At 58.8% G+C, this 24,741-nt stretch overlaps 1 protein-coding gene across 1 annotated transcript in view; it reads left to right on the top strand.

The window, feature by feature from the left end:
• LOC143029947 (peroxidase-like) overlaps positions 1–13,357 on the top strand; it is an 85,133-nt gene extending 71,776 nt beyond the window's left edge. Inside the window, exons 11-12 of the mRNA XM_076193158.1 lie at positions 12,783–12,956; positions 13,310–13,357. Coding sequence (XP_076049273.1) covers positions 12,783–12,956; positions 13,310–13,357 — 222 coding nt within the window. The remainder of the gene's footprint in view (positions 1–12,782; positions 12,957–13,309) is intronic.
• The last annotated feature ends 11,384 nt before the right edge of the window (positions 13,358–24,741 follow it).

A 24,741-nucleotide genomic window follows, 5' to 3' on the forward strand; every position in this document is an offset into this window, starting at 1 on the left:
CCCTCTTCTTCACCCTCTTCTTCACCCTCTTCTTCACCCTCTTCTTCACCCTCTTCTTCTCCCTCGTCTTCCACCTCTTCTTCACCCTCTTCTTCACCCTCTTCTTCACCCTCTTCTTCACCCTCTTCTTCACCCTCTTCTTCACCCTCTTCTTCACCCTCTTCTTCACCCTCTTCTTCACCCTCTTCTTCACCCTCTTCTTCACCCTCTTCTTCACCCTCTTCTTCACCCTCTTCTTCACCCTCTTCTTCACCCTCTTCTTCACCCTCTTCTTCACCCTCTTCTTCACCCTCTTCTTCACCCTCTTCTTCACCCTCTTCTTCACCCTCTTCTTCACCCTCTTTATCCTCTTTATCCTCTTCATCTCTTCTTCATCCTCTTCTTCATCCTCTTCTTCATCCTCTTCTTCATCCTCTTCCCCTTCCTTCTCATCCCCTTCCTCCTGATCCTCTTCCTCGTTCTTCCTGATTCAGGAAGTGCTCTGCAAGCAATCTCCGCCCTCGGATCCTGCCACCCACTGGTTGACAAAATATGATTGTGGGTTATCCAAATCTACAGTCTTCAAATCCTGCTGGGTGGCATCCCATGTAGGTATCCCCGGCAAAGCAAAAGTTGACAAACTGTCTTGAAGGGCAGTATCCGTCCCTTTTCATGCCTCCATTCCACTACCACTAGTAAATTATTACCTAGTTCTCCAATAAATCATACTAAATATTGATAAGTATTTTAGACAAATTATTTGGATGATGGAGAACATAAACACAGGGGAAGGCTCGGAACCCTAAACACACTAACGTTTCGTTCGCGTAGAACTTCTTCTGATGAAGTTCTACGCGAACGAAACGTTAGAGTGTTTAGGGTTCCGAGCCTTCCCCTGTGTTTATGTTCTCCATCATCCAAATATACTAAATATGTAGCAAAAAGGCTGGGAACAACACTCGACACGCTACTCGGAAGTAATCAAACCCAATATACATTCTTGGCTACCTGCACATCAACAAACGTTTTGAAACGGAATTGGTATGCCTAGGAACAGGATATTATCGCTTCACATCTTGTGACAAGTGATCCCCTAGTTGGCCAATGTACAGCCCTTTTCATAATATCACACATGATGTCAGACTACCCACTTTGCACAGCATCCTACAATAACTACATAACCTGTCGTCTACCCCGTCAAACAGCACTGACCCTGCACCAAATACTGGGTGACAAAACGCCATTACTCCTATAATTTCTGCACAACTTCCTACAGAAAACAAGACCAAGGCCAAAACAAAACAAGACCAAACTATGAATACTCGTGAATGGTGAAACCTACAGAATACAATGTAGCACATGAGAGGTACGATATTGTCCGTAAGGACAGAAATGCTGGTAGATTGCAACTCCCAACCACTCACCCAGAAGCGTATCCAATACACCCCCTTATCATCCCAACACCTACAATTCTTCCATCCCAAATACTGACCCAGTTCTCCAGAAGAAATCATAGAAGATAACGGAATACATTGGCCACATCATACTATTAAACTTCTCATCTCAAGTGCCAACGAACCTCTTTGAACAACCAAAATACACTTTCCCTATTCATAATGGCCACTAAAGTATTCACAACTTTAAATCTGAAAGCTCAAGATGAAATTCATCCATCTGTAATGCCTACAACACACACCGACACCAAAACCCATGTAAGCCTCACAGACTTCCCACTGCCTCCACCAGACACAGCTGAAATGAATGAGTACCTGTCAAGTTCAGACTCTCCCCCCTCCCCCTCCCCCCTCCCCCTCCCCTCCCCTCCCCCCTTCCCCTCCCCCTCCCTCTACCTCTCCCCATCCCCTCCCCTCCCCCTCCTCCTCCTCCCCTTCTCCTCCCCCTCCCCTCCCCTCCCCTCCCACCCCTCCCACCCCTCCCCCTCCCCACCCCCTCCCCCTCCCCTCCCCCCTCCTCCCCTCCCCTCCCCCCTCCCCCCCCCTCCCCCCTCCCCCCCACCATGGTACATCCTCGACCTCCCAAAAATAATGCCTGAGCACACATGTGATTGCAGCGACCAACAAGTCTCGCCAGTCGCCCCCAAAGGTACACGACCCAAAACGGACACTGTGTCACACAAAATCACAATAATGGACTCTGTCATACAATGGAACCTGATTGCATCTGTTTACAAGAATCACAAATTGACTCATCATTGTCTTCGTCATCCTTATCTTCGTCATCCTTGTCTTCATCATTGTCCTCGTCATTCTTGCCCTCCTCATCCTTGTCCACCTCATCCTTGTCCTCCTCATCCTTGTCCTCCTCATCCTTGTCCTCCTCATCCTTGTCCTCCTCATCCTTGTCCTCCTCCTACTTGCCCTCCTCCTCCTTGCCCTCCTCCTCCTTGTCCTCCTCATCCTTGTCCTCCTCCTACTTGCCCTCCTCCTCCTTGCCCTCCTCCTCCTTGCCCTCCTCATCCTTGCCCTCCTCATCCTTGTCCTCCTCATCCTTGTCCTCCTCATCCTTGTCCTCCTCATCCTTGTCCTCCTCATCCTTGTCCTCCTCATCCTTGTCCTCCTCATCCTTGTCCTCCTCATCCTTGTCCTCCTCATCCTTGCCCTCCTCATCCTTGTCCTCCTCATCCTTGCCCTCCTCATCCTTGCCCTCCTCATCCTTGCCCTCCTCATCCTTGCCCTCCTCATCCTTGCCCTCCTCATCCTTGCCCTCCTCATCCTTGCCCTCCTCATCCTTGCCCTCCTCATCCTTGCCCTCCTCATCCTTGCCCTCCTCATCCTTGCCCTCCTCATCCTTGCCCTCCTCATCCTTGCCCTCCTCATCCTTGCCCTCCTCATCCTTGCCCTCCTCATCCTTGCCCTCCTCATCCTTGTGCTCATGAACCTTGTGTTCAACACTGTGTTCATAATTTTTGTGTTCATCAATCTTGTGTTCATCAATCTTGTGTTCATCAATCTTGTGTTCATCAATCTTGTGTTCATCAATCTTGTGTTCATCAATCTTGTGTTCATCAATCTTGTGTTCATCAATCTTGTGTTCATCAATCTTGTGTTCATCAATCTTGTGTTCATCAATCTTGTGTTCATCAATCTTGTGTTCATCAATCTTGTGTTCATCAATCTTGTGTTCATCAATCTTGTGTTCATCAATCTTGTGTTCATCAATCTTGTGTTCATCAATCTTGTGTTCATCAATCTTGTGTTCATCAATCTTGTGTTCGTCAATCTTGTCCTCGTCAACCTTGTCCTCGTCAACCTTGTCCTCGTCAACCTTGTCCTCGTCAACCTTGTCCTCGTCAACCTTGTCCTCGTCAACCTTGTCCTCGTCAACCTTGTCCTCGTCACCATCCTTGTCATCATCACCATCCTCATCAACAAAGGATTACAAAGGCGGAGCATGCCGACAGGAGACCTTTTGATCCATATCTAGGTCGGATGCAAAAAAAAAAAAAAAAAATCATATTAATAATAAAATAATAAATAAAAACAATAATAATGTAAATGACAAATAAATTACATAAATAAATGCATAGGTATAGTTAAAATAATAAAAACGGGTAAATAGTAAATAATAAATTGACATAACTAATGATAAATGAAAATCAGACAGACAAATGATAACAAAACAAAAACAAATAATATAAGATAAATTATAATCATTACAGCATCTTACTTAGGTATTTATCTAAATGATTCTTAAAGCTTCGAACTGAACTACATTGCACTACCTGTGCATGAAGTTTATTCCATTCATTAACTACACGGTTGGCAAAGTTGTTCCTACCTACTTCCAAATTGAATCTATTTCCGGACAGTTTGAGACCATTGTTTCTTGTCTGATTCTCATTCAATGTGAAAATTTTGTCACTTTTGATGTTGTCAATTCCCTTTAAAATCTTAAAGACCTGTATCAAGTCACCTCTGAGTCTACGCTTTTTTAGGGAAAACAGATTCATGTGCTTTAGTCGATTTTCGTATGATTTATTTTTGATATTTGGAATCAGTTTTGTGGCTCGCCGTTGTACTTTTTCCAGTCTGTCAATGTCTTTAATGAGATTAGGTGACCATACGGAAACCACATATTCCAAATGTGGACGAACTAACGATTTATATAGCTTGTTAATGAGTGATGGACTTTTGAAATCAAAAGATTGCGCAATCAGTCCCAGAATCTTATTTGCTTTCTCAGAGGCTGAAATACATTGCTTGGATGATTTGAGGTCGTTACTGATGATTACGCCGAGATCTTTTTCACTATCCACTTTTGTTAACGAATTTCCAAATAACTTGTAATCGTACTTACTGTTATTTTTACCTATGTGCATTACCTTGCATTTACTTGTGTTAAATTTCATTAGCCACTTTTCAGACCATTGCTGTAATTTATCTAAATCTTCTTGAATATCTAATTGGTTTGAGTGATCATTTGCCACTCCGCACAGTTTTGTATCATCAGCAAATTTGGAAACAGTAGATTTTAGTCCATGGTCTATATCATTTATATATACTATGAATAGAAGTGGCCCAAGAACGGAACCCTGAGGAACTCCACTTGCAACACTTTTCCATCCAGAAGTTTTTCCATTTAAAACAACTCTGTTTTCGACCATTCAACCAATTACTAGTCCAACCTAATAGGCTACCACTTATTCCATGCAAAGCTAGTTTAGTAAGTAGTCTTTCATGTGGGACGGTATCAAAAGCTTTTGCAAAGTCTAGATATATTAAATCTGTTTCTTTTGTCATAATTGGAGATAACTGTGTTGTAGAATTCGAGTAAGTTAGTCACGCAAGAACGTTTCCGTCTGAAACCATGCTGGCTATCATTTATCAAACGGTTACTTTCTAAATGATGTTCGATAGCATCTCTGATGATAGTTTCCATTATTTTTCCTACGATTGAAGTCAAAGTTATAGGCCTATAGTTATTTGGTTTCTTTATGTCACCTTTTTTGAATATGGGAGTAACGTTAGCTAGCTTCCATTCTCTTGGGACATCTCCGGATATGATGGATTTCTTGAAAATAATTTCTAATGGAACAACAATCTCATTTTTCATTTCCTTTAAGATTCTTGGATGCCAACCGTCAGGCCCTGGTGTTTTATTGACTTTGAGTTTGTCTATACACCTTTTAATTTGTTCTTTTGTTATATTTACCGTAGTGAGTAAGTTTACCCCAGACTTTTCACAGGTTTCAGTTTGGAATTCACTTTGAGGTGTTTCGTTTACGAATACCGAGCTAAAATAATTGTTTAAGATATTACACATTCCTTCATTTGAATATTCAAGTTGACCGTCAGCAGATAATAGTGGACCAATGTGATTCCTAACAACCTTTTTATCTCTAATGTAACTATAGAATTCTTTGGGATTCTTTGGATTTCTCAGCGATGTTCATTTCGTATTGTCGTTTTCTTTTTCTTATTGTCTTTTTTAAATCTCTCTGTATTGATACATAACTTTCATAGTCATTAGATGCACCCGAGCACTTATATTTCTTATAAGCCTGTCTCTTTTTAGCAATACTTTTTTCAGTTTCTTTGTCGAGCCACTTTGGGCGAGCCTGATTTGGGGGACATCTGTCCTTAAAAGGAATGTAAGTTTGAATCATCTTAGTGAGCGTATTTTGAAATATTTCCCACATCTGATCTACAGGCCTTTCGTTTAATTTTGCCTCCCAATCTGTAAGCTGAAGCTCCTGACGTAGTCCTATGAACTGAGCTTTACTGAAATCGGGTATTTTAGAAGCACAAGTATCTATTCTAAAATTTAGGAGTTTGAATCTGACTAAGTTGTGATCGCTATTTGCAACAGATTCACCGACTTCTACATCACTTACCTCATCAACCTTGTCCTCATCATCCTTGTCCTCATCATCCTTGTCCTCCTCATCCTTGTCCTCCTTATCCTTATCTTTATCATACTTGTCCTCATCATTGTCATCTTTGTCCTCATCACCCTTGTCCTCGTCACCCTTGTCCTCGTCACCCTTGTCCTCGTCGCGCTTGTCCTCGTCGCGCTTGTCCTCGTCGCGCTTGTCCTCGTCGCGCTTGTCCTCGTCGCGCTTGTCCTCGTCGCGCTTGTCCTCGTCGCGCTTGTCCTCGTCGCGCTTGTCCTCGTCGCGCTTGTCCTCGTCGCGCTTGTCCTCGTCGCGCTTGTCCTCGTCGCGCTTGTCCTCGTCGCGCTTGTCCTCGTCGCGCTTGTCCTCGTCGCGCTTGTCCTCGTCGCGCTTGTCCTCGTCACGCTTGTCCTCGTCACGCTTGTCCTCGTCACGCTTGTCCTCGTCACGCTTGTCCTCGTCACGCTTGTCCTCGTCACGCTTGTCCTCGTCACGCTTGTCCTCGTCACGCTTGTCCTCGTCACGCTTGTCCTCGTCACGCTTGTCCTCGTCACGCTTGTCCTCGTCGCGCTTGTCCTCGTCGCGCTTGTCCTCGTCGCGCTTGTCTGGGGACGATGAGGATAAGGACGAAGATAAGAATAGGATGTCCTCGTCTCGCTTGTCCTCGTCTCGCTTGTCCTCGTCTCGCTTGTCCTCGTCACGCTTGTCCTCGTCACGCTTGTCCTCGTCACGCTTGTCCTCGTCACGCTTGTCCTCGTCACGCTTGTCCTCGTCACGCTTGTCCTCGTCACGCTTGTCCTCGTCACGCTTGTCCTCGTCACGCTTGTCCTCGTCACGCTTGTCCTCGTCACGCTTGTCCTCGTCACGCTTGTCCTCGTCACGCTTGTCCTCGTCACGCTTGTCCTCGTCACGCTTGTCCTCGTCACGCTTGTCCTCGTCACGCTTGTCCTCGTCACGCTTGTCCTCGTCACGCTTGTCCTCGTCACGCTTGTCCTCGTCACGCTTGTCCTCGTCACGCTTGTCCTCGTCACGCTTGTCCTCGTCACGCTTGTCCTCGTCACGCTTGTCCTCGTCACGCTTGTCCTCGTCACGCTTGTCCTCGTCACGCTTGTCCTCGTCACGCTTGTCCTCGTCACGCTTGTCCTCGTCACGCTTGTCCTCGTCACGCTTGTCCTCGTCACGCTTGTCCTCGTCATGCTTGTCCTCATCATGCTTGTCCTCAACATCCTTCTAATCCTCCTCTACCTTATCTTCCTAGACTTCTCATCACCCACGTCGTCGTCGTCGTCATCCTCACCCTTATCGTCCCGTATCCCATCCTATTCTTATCTTCGTCCTTATCCTCATCGTCCCCATTCTATGTTCTCATCCTCATTACCTTCATCCTCCCCGTCCTACCCGTCCTCCGGTTTCTACTTACTACTCTTACTCTTCCTCATTTTCTTTTTGTTCCTCTTTTCTTGTTAATCAATTTATTCTTCCTCTTTTTCTTCTTGCTCCTCTTCTTTCTTCTTGTTCCTCTTCCTTTTTCTTCTTGCTCCTCTTCCTTTTTCTTCTTGCTTCTTCCTTTTTTTTTTTTTTGCTCCACTTCCTCTCCCTCTTGCTCCTCTTGCTCCTCTTGCTCCTCCTGCTCCTCCTGCTCCTCCTGCTCCTCCTGCTCCTCTTCCTCTTCCTTCTCTTCCTCTTCCTTCTCGTCCTCTTTCTTCCCTTCCTCTTCCTCCCCTTCCTCTTTCTTCCCTTCCTCTTCCTCCCCTTCCTCTTCCTCCCCTTCCTCTTCCTCCCCTTCCTCTTCCTCACCTTCCTCTTCCTCCCCTTCCTCTTCCTCACCTTCCTCTTCCTCGCCTTCCTCTTCCTCACCTTCCTCTTCCTCCCCTTCCTCTTCCTCCCCTTCCTCTTCCTCACCTTCCTCTTCCTCCCCTTCCTCTTCCTCCCCTTCCTCTTCCTCCCCTTCCTCCCCTTCCTCTTCCTCCCCTTCCTCCCCTTCCTCTTCCTCCCCTTCCTCCCCTTCCTCTTCCTCCCCTTCCTCCCCTTCCTCTTCCTCCCCTTCCTCTTCCTCCCCTTCCTCCCCTTCCTCTTCCTCCCCTTCCTCTTCCCCTTCCTCTTCCTCCCCTTCCTCTTCCCTTCCTCTTCCCTTCCTCTTCCTCCCCTTCCTCCCCTTCCTCTTCCCTTCCTCTTCCCTTCCTCTTCCTTTCCTCTTCCTCCCCTTCCTCCCCTTCCCCTTCCTCCCCTTCCCCTTCCTCCCCCTTCCTCCTCCTCCTCCCCTTCCTCCCCTTCCTCCCCTTCCTCCCCTTCCTCCTCCCCTTCCTCCCCTTCCTCCCCTTCCTCCCCTTCCTCCCCTTCCTCCCCTTCCTCCCCTTCCTCTTCCTCCCCTTCCTCTTCCTCCCCTTCCTCTTCCTCCCCTTCCTCTTCCTCCCCTTCCTCTTCCTCCCCTTCCTCTTCCTCCCCTTCCTCTTCCTCCCCTTCCTCTTCCTCCCCTTCCTCTTCCTCCCCTTCCTCTTCCTCCCCTTCCTCTTCCTCCTCTTCCACACTCTCCTCTTCCTCTTTCTCCTCTTCCAGTCCTTCCTCTTTCTCCTCTTCCAGTCCTTCCTCTTCCTCTTTCTTCTCTTCCAGTCCTTCCTCTTCCTCTTTCTCCTCTTCCTCCTCTTCCTCCGGCTCCTCTTCCTCTTTCTCCTCTTCCTCCTCTTCCTCCGGCTCCTCTTCCTCTTCCTCCGGCTCCTCTTCCTCTTCCTCCGGCTCCTCTTCCTCCGGCTCCTCTTCCTCTTCCTCCGGCTCCTCTTCCTCTTCCTCCGGCTCCTCTTCCTCTTCCTCCGGCTCCTTCCTCCGGCTCCTCTTCCTCCGGCTCCTCTTCCTCCGGCTCCTCTTCCTCCGGCTCCTCTTCCTCCGGCTCCTCTTCCTCCGGCTCCTCTTCCTCCGGCTCCTCTTCCTCCGGCTCCTCTTCCTCCGGCTCCTCTTCCTCCGGCTCCTCTTCCTCCGGCTCCTCTTCCTCCGGCTCCTCTTCCTCCGGCTCCTCTTCCTCCGGCTCCTCTTCCTCCGGCTCCTCTTCCTCCGGCTCCTCTTCCTCCGGCTCCTCTTCCTCCGGCTCCTCTTCCTCCGGCTCCTCTTCCTCTTCCTCCGGCTCCTCTTCCTCTTCCTCCGGCTCCTCTTCCTCTTCCTCCGGCTCCTCTTCCTCTTCCTCCGGCTCCTCTTCCTCTTCCTCCGGCTCCTCTTCCTCTTCCTCCGGCTCCTCTTCCTCTTCCTCCGGCTCCTCTTCCTCTTCCTCCGGCTCCTCTTCCTCTTCCTCCGGCTCCTCTTCCTCTTCCTCCGGCTCCTCTTCCTCTTCCTCCGGCTCCTCTTCCTCTTCCTCCGGCTCCTCTTCCTCTTCCTCCGGCTCCTCTTCCTCTTCCTCCTCTTCCTCCTCTTCCTCTTCCTCCTCTTCCTCCTCTTCCTCTTCCTCCTCTTCCTCCTCTTCCTCTTCCTCCTCTTCCTCCTCTTCCTCTTCCTCCTCTTCCTCCTCTTTCTCTTCCTCCTCTTCCTCCTCTTCCTCTTCCTCCTCTTCCTCCTCTTCCTCTTCCTCTTCCTCTTCCTCCTCTTCCTCCTCTTCCTCCTCTTCCTCCTCTTCCTCTTCCTCCTCTTCCTCCTCTTCCTCTTCTTCCTCCTCTTCCTCCTCTTCCTCCTCTTCCTCCTCTTCCTCCTCTTCCTCCTCTTCCTCCTCTTCCTCCTCTTCCTCCTCTTCCTCTTCCTCCTCTTCCTCTTCCTCCTCTTCCTCTTCCTCCTCTTCCTCTTCCTCCTCTTCCACTCCTTCCTCTTCCACTTTATCCTCTTCCTCCTCCTCCTCTTGCTCATCTTGCTCATCTTCTTGCTCTTCTTGCCTTCCTTTTCTTACTCATCTTACTCATCTTACTCTACTTATCTTCCTTTTCTTGCATTTTTTACTCACCTCCCTCTTCATGTCTTCCCTTTCCTACTTCTCTTCCTCTTGCTCCTCTTTCTCCTCTTGGTTCTTCCTTTTCTTCTTGCTTCCCCTTCTTGTTCTCCCTCCTCTCCTAGCTCGTCTTTCTCTTCTTAATCGTATCCCTCTTCTTTTTATCCCTTCTCTTCTTTTTGCTCTTCATCCTCTTTTTGCTCTTCATCCTCTTTTTCCTTCTCTTCCTCTTTTTGGTCTTCATCCTCTTTTTCCCATCTCTTCCTCTTTCTGGTCTTCATCCTCTTATTCTCTCTCCTCCTCCTTTTTGGTCTTCATCCTCTTTTTCCCTCTCTTCCTCTTTCTGGTCTTCATCCTCTTTTTCCCTCTCTTCCTCTTTCTGGTCTTCATCCTCTCTTTCCCTCTTCCTCTTTTTGGTCTTCATCCTCTTTTTCCCTCTTCCTCTTTCTGGTCTTCATCCTCTTTTTCCCTCTCTCTTTTTGGACTTCATCCTCTTTTCCCTCTCTTCCTCTTTTTGGTCTTCATCCTCTTTTTCCCTCTCTCCCTCTTTTTGATCTTCATCCTCTTTTTCCCTCTCTTCCTCTTTCTGGTCTTCATCCTCTTTTTCCCTCTCTCCTCTTTTTGGTCTTCATCCTCTTTTTCCCTCTCTTCCTCTTTTTGGTCTTCTACTCTTCCTCTTTCTCCTTCCCTCTTCTTGCTTCTGCTAATACTACTCTTCCTATTTCCTTTTCTCCACGAATCTCCTCTATTCCTTTCTTGTACCAGTACAACGATATTCCATTGTTATTGTCTTGCATTCTGTTTTCGGTCTTTGTCTTCCCCTTCCTTTCAATTTGGCTCGTGCACTCTTTGTATTTCCCCACACCCACCCACTCCACCCACCCCACTCCAACTACCCCACTCCACCTACCCCACTCCACCTACACGCCGATCAATTTGCTTTACATGCCCATACCACCTACTCTAGGGCCTGTTTATATTTTCTACCTGTCATATTTTCTTTCGTATTTACTTTTTACACGAGTACATCTAATTTCCAAATATATCCCTGATTTTTCACTGTTGTTACCTTTACAAAGGATTATAAAAGGATTACAAAGGCGGAGCATGCCGACAGGAGACCTTTTGGTCCATATCTAGGTCGGATGCGAAAAAAAATCAAAATAATAAATGAATAAATAAAAACTATAATATTGTAAATAACAAATAAGATACATAAATAGATGCATAGGTATAGTTAAATAATAAACAAACAGGTAAATAGTAAATGATTATAAATTGACATATAGATAATAATAATGAGAATCAGACAGGCAAATATTAACAAAACAAAAACAAATAATTTAAAATAATTATAATCATTACAGCATCTTCTTAATGCCAATCATCACTGTTACTTTTCTGCATAGGATCAATTCCTAGGTCCATAACTTGAATCATACAGCATCCTGACCTCGACCATACGTTCAACAATATCCACTTGTGTCGTAATTGACAGTTTCCTAACATCTCTTACTTTTTAATGCTATTTCTTCTCCACTGTACGTATTTCTATCACCAACAGCAATGGATTTGGGGAGTGGTGGTATTGGGGGATATAATGGTATTGGGAATATCTATACCCACCTTGTGATTGGTAAATTACCTGTTCCAAAACTATCTATATACCAAAAGACTTCTCCCCCACCCCCCCTTATGTGGGAGGCAGTCCCGCATCTTGTTTCAACACCCTTATCTGAGCTCCTTGTGGATGAGGGGTCATCCCTGTCTCCTGCCCACTGCCCGGGTCAGGAGTAGTGCAGCAAGACGAAGTACATCTACAGCAGAGGGGCCAGACAACCGAAGCTAGTTTACCTATACTACATCTCTATTACGACCCTTCCTCCTTATTCCATCATGTGTAAGGAGAGAATACAAGAAGAAATCCCCCTTCAGGCCATCTTGATTTGTAGTCCATTCACAACCATTCTCAACTCTCAACTATTTCTTGCCTTCCCCCTTCCTGTTCAACAGACGTTCCGCTCCTACCCAAGGCCCACTTCACCCCTTCCATCCATCTCGTTTTCGTTTTCCCCTTAAGTTCACTCCATCCACCTCTGCCTTTCATACTGTATTTGGTAGTCTTTCTTCCTTCGTTTTTTTCCCATATGGCCAAACCATACCAGTGCTCTTTCATCAATCTTGTTTGCCAGCTCTCTTTCTTCCTCGCTCTCCTCCTTACCCATTCCTCACTCTATCCATCCTTGTAATTCCCATCATTTTTCTCGTACACTTGATCTCGCTCATTTTGATTTCTCCTTTCTGCCTCCATCAGTCTAAAGGGCCATTTACACGGTCAAACAGTTTGACAAACCCGGTTTGTCAGACAAGTGTTTGAAGTGATGTTTGACCGTGTGAATGGGGTACTTGGTCGTTAAATACGTTTGTCGAACGTGTTTGACAACCAAATACCCTATTCACACGGTCAAACATCACTTCAAACACTTGTCTGACAAACCGGGTTTGTCAAACCGTTTGACCGTCTAAATGCCCCTTAAGTTTCTGCCCCATATAGTGTCATGGGCACGATCACCCTTTCATGTATTCTTCTCTTTGCATCTATCCCTAGATACTTACTCCCATGACACTTCAGTACCCCCAAGCCGTTTGCTTGCGTCCTTCACATGCAGATTACCCCTACCCCGGCTCGTCATTCCCTGCTACATGTGACCCTAAATATTCAACTCTCGAATTCCTTACCTCCAACTCTGCAACCTTCACCCCTTGTACATCTCGTCACCTTACTTTCAGCCACATTTACTTTCAACTTCCTCCATTCACATACCCTCTTTACCTCGGTTCTTTGTATTGTTAAAAAAAAAAAAAAAAAAATCGGCATAGAGATATGTACAAGGAACATCACTCTCGGCGCCATAACCACGAAACTGCGGAAGTCGAGACCGTCGTATACAGAGGAATCCTATAGTTGTCTGGCATGTGTATAGCATGAAAAATGTGTTTAAAGTAATTCTTTGGTTCGTAGTGACATATGCTTGGTATATTTCACAGAAAGATTACGACTTCAACAAGAATCCGGGGGTGTTGAACGAGTTCGCCACTGCCGCCTTCCGGTTTGGTCATACTTTGGTGCCTGAGCGTTTCTACCTTTTAGATGAAAATTTTGTCCCAGTGTATGAGCAGCTCTTGGTCAAGATGTTCTTCAATACAGCAGAAATGCGGCAGGTTAGTAGTTCTGGTATTTATTAGTTTGCTAACAAAAGCTCGTCACAAAGAAACTGTTTCAGTGGCCCACCCAAAGGGGAGAGGCGTAGAGCCATAGCCTCCCATAATTTGGAATAATTTGTCTAATACTTGTGTATTACATGCTTTAGTACTAGGTACTCGTATGTTACATGTCTAGATAATTGAAAGAATTTTTTTTCTGAATAGAATGCTTGTATTACATGCTTTAAGAATTTGCTGTTAGCGATATATTTGATTTTATGTAACGGGAGCCAGTGATCCCCACGCACTATATCTGGCTGCATTTCTGAGCAGTTTACACAAACCACAATTACCTATGCATCTATAACCAGGTTAACAGTGGTCAAGAATGCCATCAGGAAAAAACACAGGTGACTTAAAACTGCAAGAACAGTAAGGCTACGTGAAATGATTGGCATACATTTTAATGCAAGAATTTAAAAACTTTCATAACCATAGCCGTCAGTGTAGAACAAGAAGTTGACTTGTGCAAAACAATTTTTAGATATAACCGAATATTTAGTTTTACCCAGCACATCCCCGCAAAAGCCGACACACTACTTACCAAACATGATACAACAAACCAGACTAGCTGATACTGAAACAATAACTTGATTATAAGGTCAGAAGACAATTTAGTTCATATAAAAATTACTATCCTGCCACTCTGATGTTATATGCATCAAATGCACATACTACGTAGATACAGATGACAAAATTATTCTTCACCCCACACTTACTGTACACAGTACAGAGACTATATGATATTTGTCTTGGGGGTTTATCGGTCAACCCAGAGGGTATCATTAAATACTACGAGTACTCAGGTTTCTTGTAAGAAAGGCAAGGAGTCTTGTATATTGGATGAATGGTTTAGACAGATGAGTGTGTGGGTGGAGGAAGAAAAAGCGAAGATGGGCCGGAACTCCTTCATTGCTTATACGTTTCGACCGACTCTGTCTTCTTCAGTAAGCTGAAGAAGACAGAGTCGGTCGAAACGTATAAGCAATAAAGGAGTTCCTGCTCATCTTCGTTTTTTCTTCCTCCACCCACAGTCTTGTATATATATACCGGGGTACATTCTGAGGACCTATATAGCATTTGGCATGCGTTTTGGTTCATTGTCACCCTCTGATACTTTGTTTGGTTATAGAAATGGCTTTGCTGTTGTCCCTGCAGTGCATGAAACCAACTTCGAATGACCCATAAGCAAAACTTTTCAATTTGTATAATTTTATGGTTGTTCAATCAAACCGTTACCCATGTTTTTTTTTTCTTTTTTTGCCATCACCCATTCTCTCTCGCCATCACCCCTGCTCTCTCGCCATCACCCCTGCTCTCTCGCCATCACCCCTGCTCTCTCGCCATCACCCCTGCTCTCTCGCCATCACCCCTGCTCTCTCGCCATCACCCCTGCTCTCTCGCCATCACCCCTGCTCTCTCGCCATCACCCCTGCTCTCTCGCCATCACCCCTGCTCTCTCGCCATCACCCCTGCTCTCTCGCCATCACCCCTGCTCTCTCGCCATCACCCCTGCTCTCTCGCCATCACCCCTGCTCTCTCGCCATCACCCATGCTCTCTCGCCATCACCCCTGCTCTCTCGCCATCACCCCTGCTCTCTCGCCATCACCCCTGCTCTCTCGCCTTGATCACTGCTCTCTCGCCATCACCCCTGCTCTCTCGCCATCACCCCTGCTCTCTCGCCATCACCCCTGCTCTCTCGCCATCACCCCTGCGCTCTCGCCATCACCCCTGCTCTCTCGCCATCACCCCTGCTCTCTCGCCATCACCCCTGCGCTCTCGCCATCACCCCTGCGCTCTCGCCATCACCCCTGCGCTCTCGCCATCACCCCTGCGCTCTCGCCATCACCCCTGCGCTCTCGCCATCACCCCTGCGCTCTCGCCATCACCCCTGCGCTCTCGCCATCACCCCTGCGCTCTCGCCATCACCCCTGCGCTCTCGCCATCACCCCTGCGCTCTCGCCATCACCCCTGCTCTCTCGCCATCACCCCTGCTCTCTCGCCACCACCCCTGCTCTCTCGCCACCACCCCTGCTCTCTCGCCACCACCCCTGCTCTCTCGCCGTCAACTCCGGCTCTCTCGCCGTCAACTCCGGCTCTCTCGCCGTCACCCCCGGCTCTCTCGCCGTCACCCCCGGCTCTCTCGCCGTCACCCCCGGCTCTCTCGCCGTCACCCCCGGCTCTCTCGCCGTCACCCCCGGCTCTCTCGCCGTCAACTCCGGCTCTCTCGCCGTCAACTCCGGCTCTCTCGCCGTCACCTCCGGCTCTCTCGCCGTCGCCCCCGGCTCTCTCGCCGTCGCCCCCGGCTCTCTCGCCGTCGCCCCCGGCTCTCTCGCCGTCGCCCCCGGCCCTCTCGCCGTCGCCCCCGGCCCTCTCGCCGTCGCCCCCGGCCCTCTCGCCGTCGCCCCCGGCCCTCTCGCCGTCGCCCCCGGCCCTCTCGCCGTCGCCCCCGGCCCTCTCGCCGTCGCCCCCGGCCCTCTCGCCGTCGCCCCCGGCCCTCTCGCCGTCGCCCCCGGCCCTCTCGCCATCGCCCCCGGCCCTCTCGCCATCGCCCCCGGCCCTCTCGCCATCGCCCCCGGCTCTCTCGCCACCACCCCTGCTCTCTCGCCGTCAACTCCGGCTCTCTCGCCGTCAACTCCGGCTCTCTCGCCGTCAACTCCGGCTCTCTCGCCGTCACCCCCGGCTCTCTCGCCGTCACCCCCGGCTCTCTCGCCGTCAACTCCGGCTCTCTCGCCGTCAACTCCGGCTCTCTCGCCGTCACCCCCGGCTCTCTCGCCGTCACCCCCGGCTCTCTCGCCGTCAACTCCGGCTCTCTCGCCGTCACCCCCGGCTCTCTCGCCGTCACCCCCGGCTCTCTCGCCGTCACCCCCGGCTCTCTCGCCGTCACCCCCGGCTCTCTCGCCGTCACCCCCGGCTCTCTCGCCGTCACCCCCGGCTCTCTCGCCGTCACCCCCGGCTCTCTCGCCGTCAACTCCGGCTCTCTCGCCGTCACCCCCGGCTCTCTCGCCGTCAACTCCGGCTCTCTCGCCGTCAACTCCGGCTCTCTCGCCGTCACCCCCGGCTCTGTCGCCGTCACCTCCGGCTCTCTCGCCGTCACCCCCGGCTCTCTCGCCGTCAACTCCGGCTCTCTCGCCGTCACCCCCGGCTCTCTCGCCGTCAACTCCGGCTCTCTCGCCGTCAACTCCGGCTCTCTCGCCGTCACCCCCGGCTCTCTCGCCATCACCCCCGGCTCTCTCGCCGTCACCCCCGGCGCTCTCGCCGTCACCCCCGGCTCGCTCGCCGTCACCCCCGGCTCGCTCGCCGTCACCCCAGGCTCTCTCGCCGTCAACTCCGGCTCTCTCGCCGTCTACCCCGGCTCTCTCGCCGTCACCCCCGGCTCTCTCGCCGTCACCTCCGGCTCTCTCGCCGTCGCCCCCGGCCCTCTCGCCGTCGCCCCCGGCCCTCTCGCCATCGCCCCCGGCCCTCTCGCCATCGCCCCCGGCCCTCTCGCCATCGCCCCCGGCCCTCTCGCCATCGCCCCCGGCCCTCTCGCCATCGCCCCCGGCCCTCTCGCCGTCGCCCCCGGCCCTCTCGCCGTCGCCCCCGGCCCTCTCGCCGTCGCCCCCGGCCCTCTCGCCGTCGCCCCCGGCCCTCTCGCCGTCGCCCCCGGCTCTCTCGCCGTCAACTCCGGCTCTCTCGCCGTCACCCCCGGCTCTCTCGCCGTCACCCCCGGCTCTCTCGCCGTCACCCCCGGCTCTCTCGCCGTCACCCCCGGCTCTCTCGCCGTCACCCCCGGCTCTCTCGCCGTCACCCCCGGCTCTCTCGCCGTCACCCCCGGCTCTCTCGCCGTCAACTCCGGCTCTCTCGCCGTCAACTCCGGCTCTCTCGCCGTCACCCCCGGCTCTCTCGCCGTCACCCCCGGCTCTCTCGCCGTCGCCCCCGGCTCTCTCGCCGTCGCCCCCGGCTCTCTCGCCGTCACCTCCGGCTCTCTCGCCGTCGCCCCCGGCTCTCTCGCCGTCTCCCCCGGCTCTCTCGCCGTCGCCCCCGGCTCTCTCGCCGTCGCCCCCGGCTCTCTCGCCGTCAACTCCGGCTCTCTCGCCGTCGCCCCCGGCTCTCTCGCCGTCAACTCCGGCTCTCTCGCCATCACCCCTGCGCTCTCGCCATCACCCCTGCGCTCTCGCCGTCACCCCCGGCTCTCTCGCCGTCACCCCCGGCTCTCTCGCCGTCACCCCCGGCTCTCTCGCCGTCACCCCCGGCTCTCTCGCCGTCACCCCCGGCTCTCTCGCCGTCACCCCCGGCTCTCTCGCCGTCACCCCCGGCTCTCTCGCCGTCACCCCCGGCTCTCTCGCCGTCACCCCCGGCTCTCTCGCCGTCACCCCCGGCTCTCTCGCCGTCAACTCCGGCTCTCTCGCCGTCAACTCCGGCTCTCTCGCCGTCAACTCCGGCTCTCTCGCCGTCGCCCCCGGCCCTCTCGCCGTCGCCCCCGGCCCTCTCGCCGTCAACTCCGGCTCTCTCGCCGTCACCCCCGGCTCTCTCGCCGTCAACTCCGGCTCTCTCGCCGTCACCCCCGGCTCTGTCGCCGTCACCTCCGGCTCTCTCGCCGTCGCCCCCGGCGCTCTCGCCGTCGTCCCCGGCTCTCTCGCCGTCGCCCCCGGCTCTCTCGCCGTCGCCCCCGGCTCTCTCGCCGTCGCCCCCGGCTCTCTCGCCGTCGCCCCCGGCTCTCTCGCCGTCAACTCCGGCTCTCTCGCCGTCAACTCCGGCTCTCTCGCCGTCACCCCCGGCTCTCTCGCCATCACCCCCGGCTCTCTCGCCGTCACCCCCGGCTCTCTCGCCGTCACCCCCGGCTCTCTCGCCGTCACCCCCGGCTCTCTCGCCGTCAACTCCGGCTCTGTCGCCGTCACCTCCGGCTCTGTCGCCGTCACCTCCGGCTCTCTCGCCGTCGTCCCCGGCTCTCTCGCCGTCACCTCCGGCTCTCTCGCCGTCGCCCCCGGCGCCCTCGCCGTCGTCCCCGGCTCTCTCGCCGTCGCCCCCGGCTCTCTCCCCGTCGCCCCCGGCCCTCTCGCCGTCGCCCCCGGCCCTCGCCGTCGCCGTCACCTCCGGCTCTCTCGCCGTCGCCCCCGGCTCTCTCGCCGTCGCCCCCGGCCCTCTCGCCGTCGCCCCCGGCTCTCTCGCCGTCGCCCCCGGCCCTCTCGCCGTCGCCCCCGGCCCTCTCGCCGTCGCCCCCGGCCCTCTCGCCGTCGCCCCCGGCCCTCTCGCCGTCGCCCCCGGCCCTCTCGCCGTCGCCCCCGGCCCTCTCGCCGTCGCCCCCGGCTCTCTCGCCGTCGCCCCCGGCTCTCTCGCCGTCGCCCCCGGCTCTCTCGCCGTCGCCCCCGGCTCTCTCGCCGTCAACTCCGGCTCTCTCGCCGTCACCCCCGGCTCTCTCGCCGTCGCCCCCGGCTCTCTCGCCGTCGCCCCCGGCTCTCTCGCCGTCGCCCCCGGCTCTCTCGCCGTCGCCCCCGGCTCTCTCGCCGTCGCCCCCGGCTCTCTCGCCGTCGCCCCCGGCTCTCTCGCCGTCGCCCCCGGCTCTCTCGCCGTCGCCCCCGGGTCTCTCGCCGTCGCCCCCGGCTCTCTCGCCGTCACCCCCGGCTCTCTCGCCGTCACCCCCGGCTCTCTCGCCGTCACCCCCGGCTCTCTCGCCGTCACCCCCGGCTCTCTCGCCGTCGCCCCCGGCTCTCTCGCCGTCGCCCCCGGCTCTCGCCGTCGTCCCCGGCTCTCTCGCCGTCGCCCCCGGCTCTCTCGCCGTCGTCCCCGGCTCTCTCGCCGTCGCCCCCGGCTCTCTCGCCGTCGCCCCCGGCTCTCTCGCCGTCGCCCCCGGCTCTCTCGCCGTCGCCCCCGGCTCTCTCGCCGTCGCCCCCGGCTCTCTCGCCGTCGCCCCCGGCTCTCTCGCCGTCCCCCCCGGCTCTCTCGCCGTCGCCCCCGGCTCTCTCGCCGTCGCCCCCGGCCCTCTCGCCGTCGCCCCCGGCCCTCTCGCCGTCGCCCCCGGCCCTCTCGCCGTCGCCCCCGGCCCTCTCGCCGTCGCCCCCGGCCCTCTCGCCGTCGCCCCCGGCCCTCTCGCCGTCGCCCCCGGCCCTCTCGCCATCGCCCCCGGCCCTCTCGCCATCGCCCCCGGCCCTCTCGCCATCGCCCCCGGCCCTCTCGCCATCGCCCCCGGCTCTCGCCTTCGCCCCCGGCTCTCTCGCCTTCGCCCCCGGCTCTCTCGCCATCGCCCCCGGCTCTCTCGCCACCACCCCTGCTCTCTCGCCGTCAACTCCGGCTCTCTCGCCGTCAACTCCGGCTCTCTCGCCGTCAACTCCGGCTCTCTCGCCGTCACCCCCGGCTCTCTCGCCGTCGTCCCCGGCTCTCTCGCCGTCGCCCCCGGCTCTCTCGCCGTCGCCCCCGGCTCTCTCGCCGTCGCCCCCGGCTCTCTCGCCGTCAACTCCGGCTCTCTCGCCGTCAACCCCGGCTCTCTCGCCGTCACCCCCGGCTCTCTCGCCGTCGTCCCGGCTCTCTCGCCGTCCCCCCCGGCGCTCCCGCCGTCCCCCCCGGCTCTCCCGCCGTCCCCCCCGGCTCTCTCGCCGTCCCCCCCGGCTCTCTCGCCGTCCCCCCCGGCTCTCTCGCCGTCGCCCCCGGCTCTCTCGCCGTCGCCCCCGGCTCTCTCGCCGTCGCCCCCGGCTCTCTCGCCGTCGCCCCCGGCCCTCTCGCCGTCGCCCCCGGCGCTCGCCGTCGCCCCGGCTCTCGCCGTCGCCCCGGCTCTCTCGCGTCACCCGGCTCTCTCGCCGTCGCCCCCGGCTCTCTCGCCGTCGCCCCAGGCCCTCTCGCCCCCGGCTCTCTCGCCTCTCTCGCCGTCACTCTCTCCCGGTCACCCCGGCTCTCTCGCCGTCAACCCGGCGCCATCCCCGGCTCTCTCGCCGTCGCCCCGCCCCCGGCTCTCTCGCGTCACCCCCGGCTCTCTCGCCACTCCCGCCGTCGCCCCCGGCTCTCTTCGCCGTCACCCCCGGCTCTCTCGCCGTCACTCCGCTCTCTCGCTCTCTCGCCCGCCAGCTCTCTCTCGCCGTCCCCTCTCGCCGTCGCTCTCTCGCCGTCACCCCGGCTCTCTCGCCGTCCGTCAACTCTCTCTCTCGCCGTCACCCCCGGCTCTCTCGCCGTCACTCGGCTCTCTCGCGCCTTGCCTCGCCCCGGCTCTCGCCGTCGTCCCCGGCTCTCGCCGTCGCCCCGCCCGCGCCCGGCTCTCTCGCCGTCGCCGTCGCCCCCGGCCCCCGCCCCCGCTCTCTCGCCGTCGCCCCCGGCTCTCTCGCCGTCGCCCCCGGCTCTCTCGCCGTCGCCCCCGGCTCTCTCGCCGTCAACTCCGGCTCTCTCGCCGTCAACTCCGGCTCTCTCGCCGTCACCCCCGGCTCTCTCGCCGTCAACTCCGGCTCTCTCGCCGTCACCCCCGGCTCTGTCGCCGTCACCTCCGGCTCTCTCGCCGTCGCCCCCGGCGCTCTCGCCGTCGTCCCCGGCTCTCTCGCCGTCGCCCCCGGCTCTCTCGCCGTCGCCCCCGGCTCTCTCGCCGTCGCCCCCGGCTCTCTCGCCGTCGCCCCCGGCTCTCTCGCCGTCGCCCCCGGCTCTCTCGCCGTCAACTCCGGCTCTCTCGCCGTCAACTCCGGCTCTCTCGCCGTCACCCCCGGCTCTCTCGCCGTCACCCCCGGCTCTCTCGCCGTCACCCCCGGCTCTCTCGCCGTCACCCCCGGCTCTCTCGCCGTCACCCCCGGCTCTCTCGCCGTCAACTCCGGCTCTGTCGCCGTCACCTCCGGCTCTCTCGCCGTCGCCCCCGGCGCTCTCGCCGTTGTCCCCGGCTCTGTCGCCGTCACCTCCGGCTCTCTCGCCGTCGCCCCCGGCGCTCTCGCCGTCGTCCCCGGCTCTCTCGCCGTCGCCCCCGGCTCTCTCGCCGTCGCCCCCGGCTCTCTCGCCGTCGCCCCCGGCTCTCTCGCCGTCGCCCCCGGCTCTCTCGCCGTCGCCCCCGGCTCTCTCGCCGTCAACTCCGGCTCTCTCGCCGTCACCCCCGGCTCTCTCGCCGTCACCCCCGGCTCTCTCGCCGTCACCCCCGGCTCTCTCGCCGTCACCCCCGGCTCTCTCGCCGTCAACTCCGGCTCTCTCGCCGTCACCCCCGGCTCTCTCGCCGTCAACTCCGGCTCTCTCGCCGTCACCCCCGGCTCTGTCGCCGTCACCTCCGGCTCTCTCGCCGTCGCCCCCGGCGCTCTCGCCGTCGTCCCCGGCTCTCTCGCCGTCGCCCCCGGCTCTCTCGCCGTCGCCCCCGGCTCTCTCGCCGTCGCCCCCGGCTCTCTCGCCGTCAACTCCGGCTCTCTCGCCGTCGCCCCCGGCTCTCTCGCCGTCGCCCCCGGCTCTCTCGCCGTCGCCCCCGGCTCTCTCGCCGTCGCCCCCGGCGCTCTCGCCGTCGCCCCCGGCTCTCTCGCCGTCGCCCCCGGCTCTCTCGCCGTCGCCCCCGGCCCTCTCGCCGTCGCCCCCGGCCCTCTCGCCGTCGCCCCCGGCCCTCTCGCCGTCGCCCCCGGCCCTCTCGCCGTCGCCCCCGGCCCTCTCGCCGTCGCCCCCGGCCCTCTCGCCGTCGCCCCCGGCCCTCTCGCCGTCGCCCACGGCCCTCTCGCCGTCGCCCCCGGCCCTCTCGCCGTCGCCCCCGGCCCTCTCGCCGTCGCCCCCGGCCCTCTCGCCGTCGCCCCCGGCCCTCTCGCCGGCGCCCCCGGCCCGCGCGCCGGCGCCCCCGGCCCGCGCGCCGGCGCCCCCGGCCCTCTCGCCGTCGCCCCCGGCCCTCTCGCCGTCGCCCCCGGCCCTCTCGCCATCGCCCCCGGCCCTCTCGCCATCGCCCCCGGCCCTCTCGCCATCGCCCCCGGCCCTCTCGCCATCGCCCCCGGCTCTCTCGCCACCACCCCTGCTCTCTCGCCGTCAACTCCGGCTCTCTCGCCGTCAACTCCGGCTCTCTCGCCGTCAACTCCGGCTCTCTCGCCGTCAACTCCGGCTCTCTCGCCGTCAACTCCGGCTCTCTCGCCGTCAACTCCGGCTCTCTCGCCGTCAACTCCGGCTCTCTCGCCGTCAACTCCGGCTCTCTCGCCGTCACCCCCGGCTCTCTCGCCGTCAACTCCGGCTCTCTCGCCGTCAACTCCGGATCTCTCGCCGTCAACTCCGGATCTCTCGCCGTCAACTCCGGCTCTCTCGCCGTCAACTCCGGCTCTCTCGCCGTCAACTCCGGCTCTCTCGCCGTCAACTCCGGCTCTCTCGCCGTCACCCCCGGCTCTCTCGCCGTCACCCCCGGCTCTCTCGCCGTCACCCCCGGCTCTCTCGCCGTCACCCCCGGCTCTCCCGCCGTCACCCCCGGCTCTCTCGCCGTCAACTCCGGCTCTCTCGCCGTCAACTCCGGCTCTCTCGCCGTCACCCCCGGCTCTCTCGCCGTCAACTCCGGCACTCTCGCCGTCGTCCCCGGCTCTCTCGCCGTCGCCCCCGGCTCTCTCGCCGTCGCCCCCGGCGCTCTCGCCGTCGCCCCCGGCGCTCTCGCCGTCGCCCCCGGCCCTCTCGCCGTCGCCCCCGGCTCTCTCGCCGTCGCCCCCGGCTCTCTCGCCGTCGCCCCCGGCTCTCTCGCCGTCGCCCCCGGCTCTCTCGCCGTCGCCCCCGGCTCTCTCGCCGTCGCCCCCGGCTCTCTCGCCGTCGCCCCCGGCTCTCTCGCCGTCGCCCGCCCCGGCTCTCTCGCCGTCGCCCCCGGCTCTCTCGCCGTCGCCCCCGGCTCTCTCGCCGTCGCCCCCGGCTCTCTCGCCGTCGCCCCCGGCTCTCTCGCCGTCGCCCCCGGCTCTCTCGCCGTCGCCCCCGGCTCTCTCGCCGTCGCCCCCGGCCCTCTCGCCGTCGCCCCCGGCCCTCTCGCCGTCGCCCCCGGCCCTCTCGCCGTCGCCCCCGGCTCTCTCGCCGTCGCCCCCGGCTCTCTCGCCGTCGCCCCCGGCTCTCTCGCCGTCGCCCCCGGCTCTCTCGCCGTCGCCCCCGGCTCTCTCGCCGTCGCCCCCGGCTCTCTCGCCGTCAACTCCGGCTCTCTCGCCGTCAACTCCGGCTCTCTCGCCGTCACCCCCGGCTCTCTCGCCGTCACCCCCGGCTCTCTCGCCGTCACCCCCGGCTCTCTCGCCGTCACCCCCGGCTCTCTCGCCGTCACCCCCGGCTCTCTCGCCGTCAACTCCGGCTCTCTCGCCGTCACCCCCGGCTCTGTCGCCGTCACCTCCGGCTCTCTCGCCGTCGCCCCCGGCGCTCTCGCCGTTGTCCCCGGCTCTGTCGCCGTCACCTCCGGCTCTCTCGCCGTCGCCCCCGGCGCTCTCGCCGTCGCCCCCGGCCCTCTCGCCGTCGCCCCCGGCGCTCTCGCCGTCGCCCCCGGCTCTCTCGCCGTCGTCCCCGGCTCTCGCCGTCGCCCCCGGCTCTCTCGCCGTCAACTCCGGCTCTCTCGCCACCACCCCTGCTCTCTCGCCGTCAACTCCGGCTCTCTCGCCGTCAACTCCGGCTCTCTCGCCGTCAACTCCGGCTCTCTCGCCGTCACCCCCGGCTCTCTCGCCGTCACCCCCGGCTCTCTCGCCGTCACCCCCGGCTCTCTCGCCGTCAACTCCGGCTCTCTCGCCGTCACCCCCGGCTCTGTCGCCGTCACCTCCGGCTCTCTCGCCGTCGCCCCCGGCGCTCTCGCCGTCGTCCCCGGCTCTCTCGCCGTCGCCCCCGGCTCTCTCGCCGTCGCCCCCGGCTCTCTCGCCGTCGCCCCCGGCTCTCTCGCCGTCACCCCCGGCTCTCTCGCCGTCACCCCCGGCTCTCTCGCCGTCACCCCCGGCTCTCTCGCCGTCAACTCCGGCTCTCTCGCCGTCACCCCCGGCTCTCTCGCCGTCAACTCCGGCTCTCTCGCCGTCACCCCCGGCTCTGTCGCCGTCACCTCCGGCTCTCTCGCCGTCGCCCCCGGCGCTCTCGCCGTCGTCCCCGGCTCTCTCGCCGTCGCCCCCGGCTCTCTCGCCGTCGCCCCCGGCTCTCTCGCCGTCGCCCCCGGCCCTCTCGCCATCGCCCCCGGCCCTCTCGCCATCGCCCCCGGCCCTCTCGCCATCGCCCCCGGCCCTCTCGCCGTCGCCCCCGGCGCTCTCGCCGTCACCCCCGGCTCTCTCGCCGTCAACTCCGGCCCTCTCGCCGTCGCCCCCGGCCCTCTCGCCGTCGCCCCCGGCCCTCTCGCCGTCGCCCCCGGCCCTCTCGCCGTCGCCCCCGGCCCTCTCGCCGTCGCCCCCGGCCCTCTCGCCGTCGCCCCCGGCCCTCTCGCCGTCGCCCCCGGCCCTCTCGCCGTCGCCCCCGGCCCTCTCGCCGTCGCCCCCGGCTCTGTCGCCGTCACCTCCGGCTCTCTCGCCGTCGCCCCCGGCCCTCTCGCCGTCGCCCCCGGCCCTCTCGCCGTCGCCCCCGGCCCTCTCGCCGTCGCCCCCGGCCCTCTCGCCGTCGCCCCCGGCCCTCTCGCCGTCGCCCCCGGCCCTCTCGCCGTCAACTCCGGCTCTCTCGCCGTCAACTCCGGCTCTCTCGCCGTCACCCCCGGCTCTCTCGCCGTCACCTCCGGCTCTCTCGCCGTCACCCCCGGCTCTCTCGCCGTCACCCCCGGCTCTCTCGCCGTCACCCCCGGCTCTCTCGCCGTCACCCCCGGCTCTCTCGCCGTCAACTCCGGCTCTCTCGCCGTCACCCCCGGCTCTCTCGCCGTCACCCCCGGCTCTCTCG

This window comes from Oratosquilla oratoria, chromosome 11 (genome assembly GCF_046742065.1).
Source record: "Oratosquilla oratoria isolate Oo_2021 chromosome 11, ASM4674206v1, whole genome shotgun sequence".
In the NCBI taxonomy this organism is placed as follows: Eukaryota; Metazoa; Arthropoda; class Malacostraca; order Stomatopoda; family Squillidae; genus Oratosquilla; species Oratosquilla oratoria.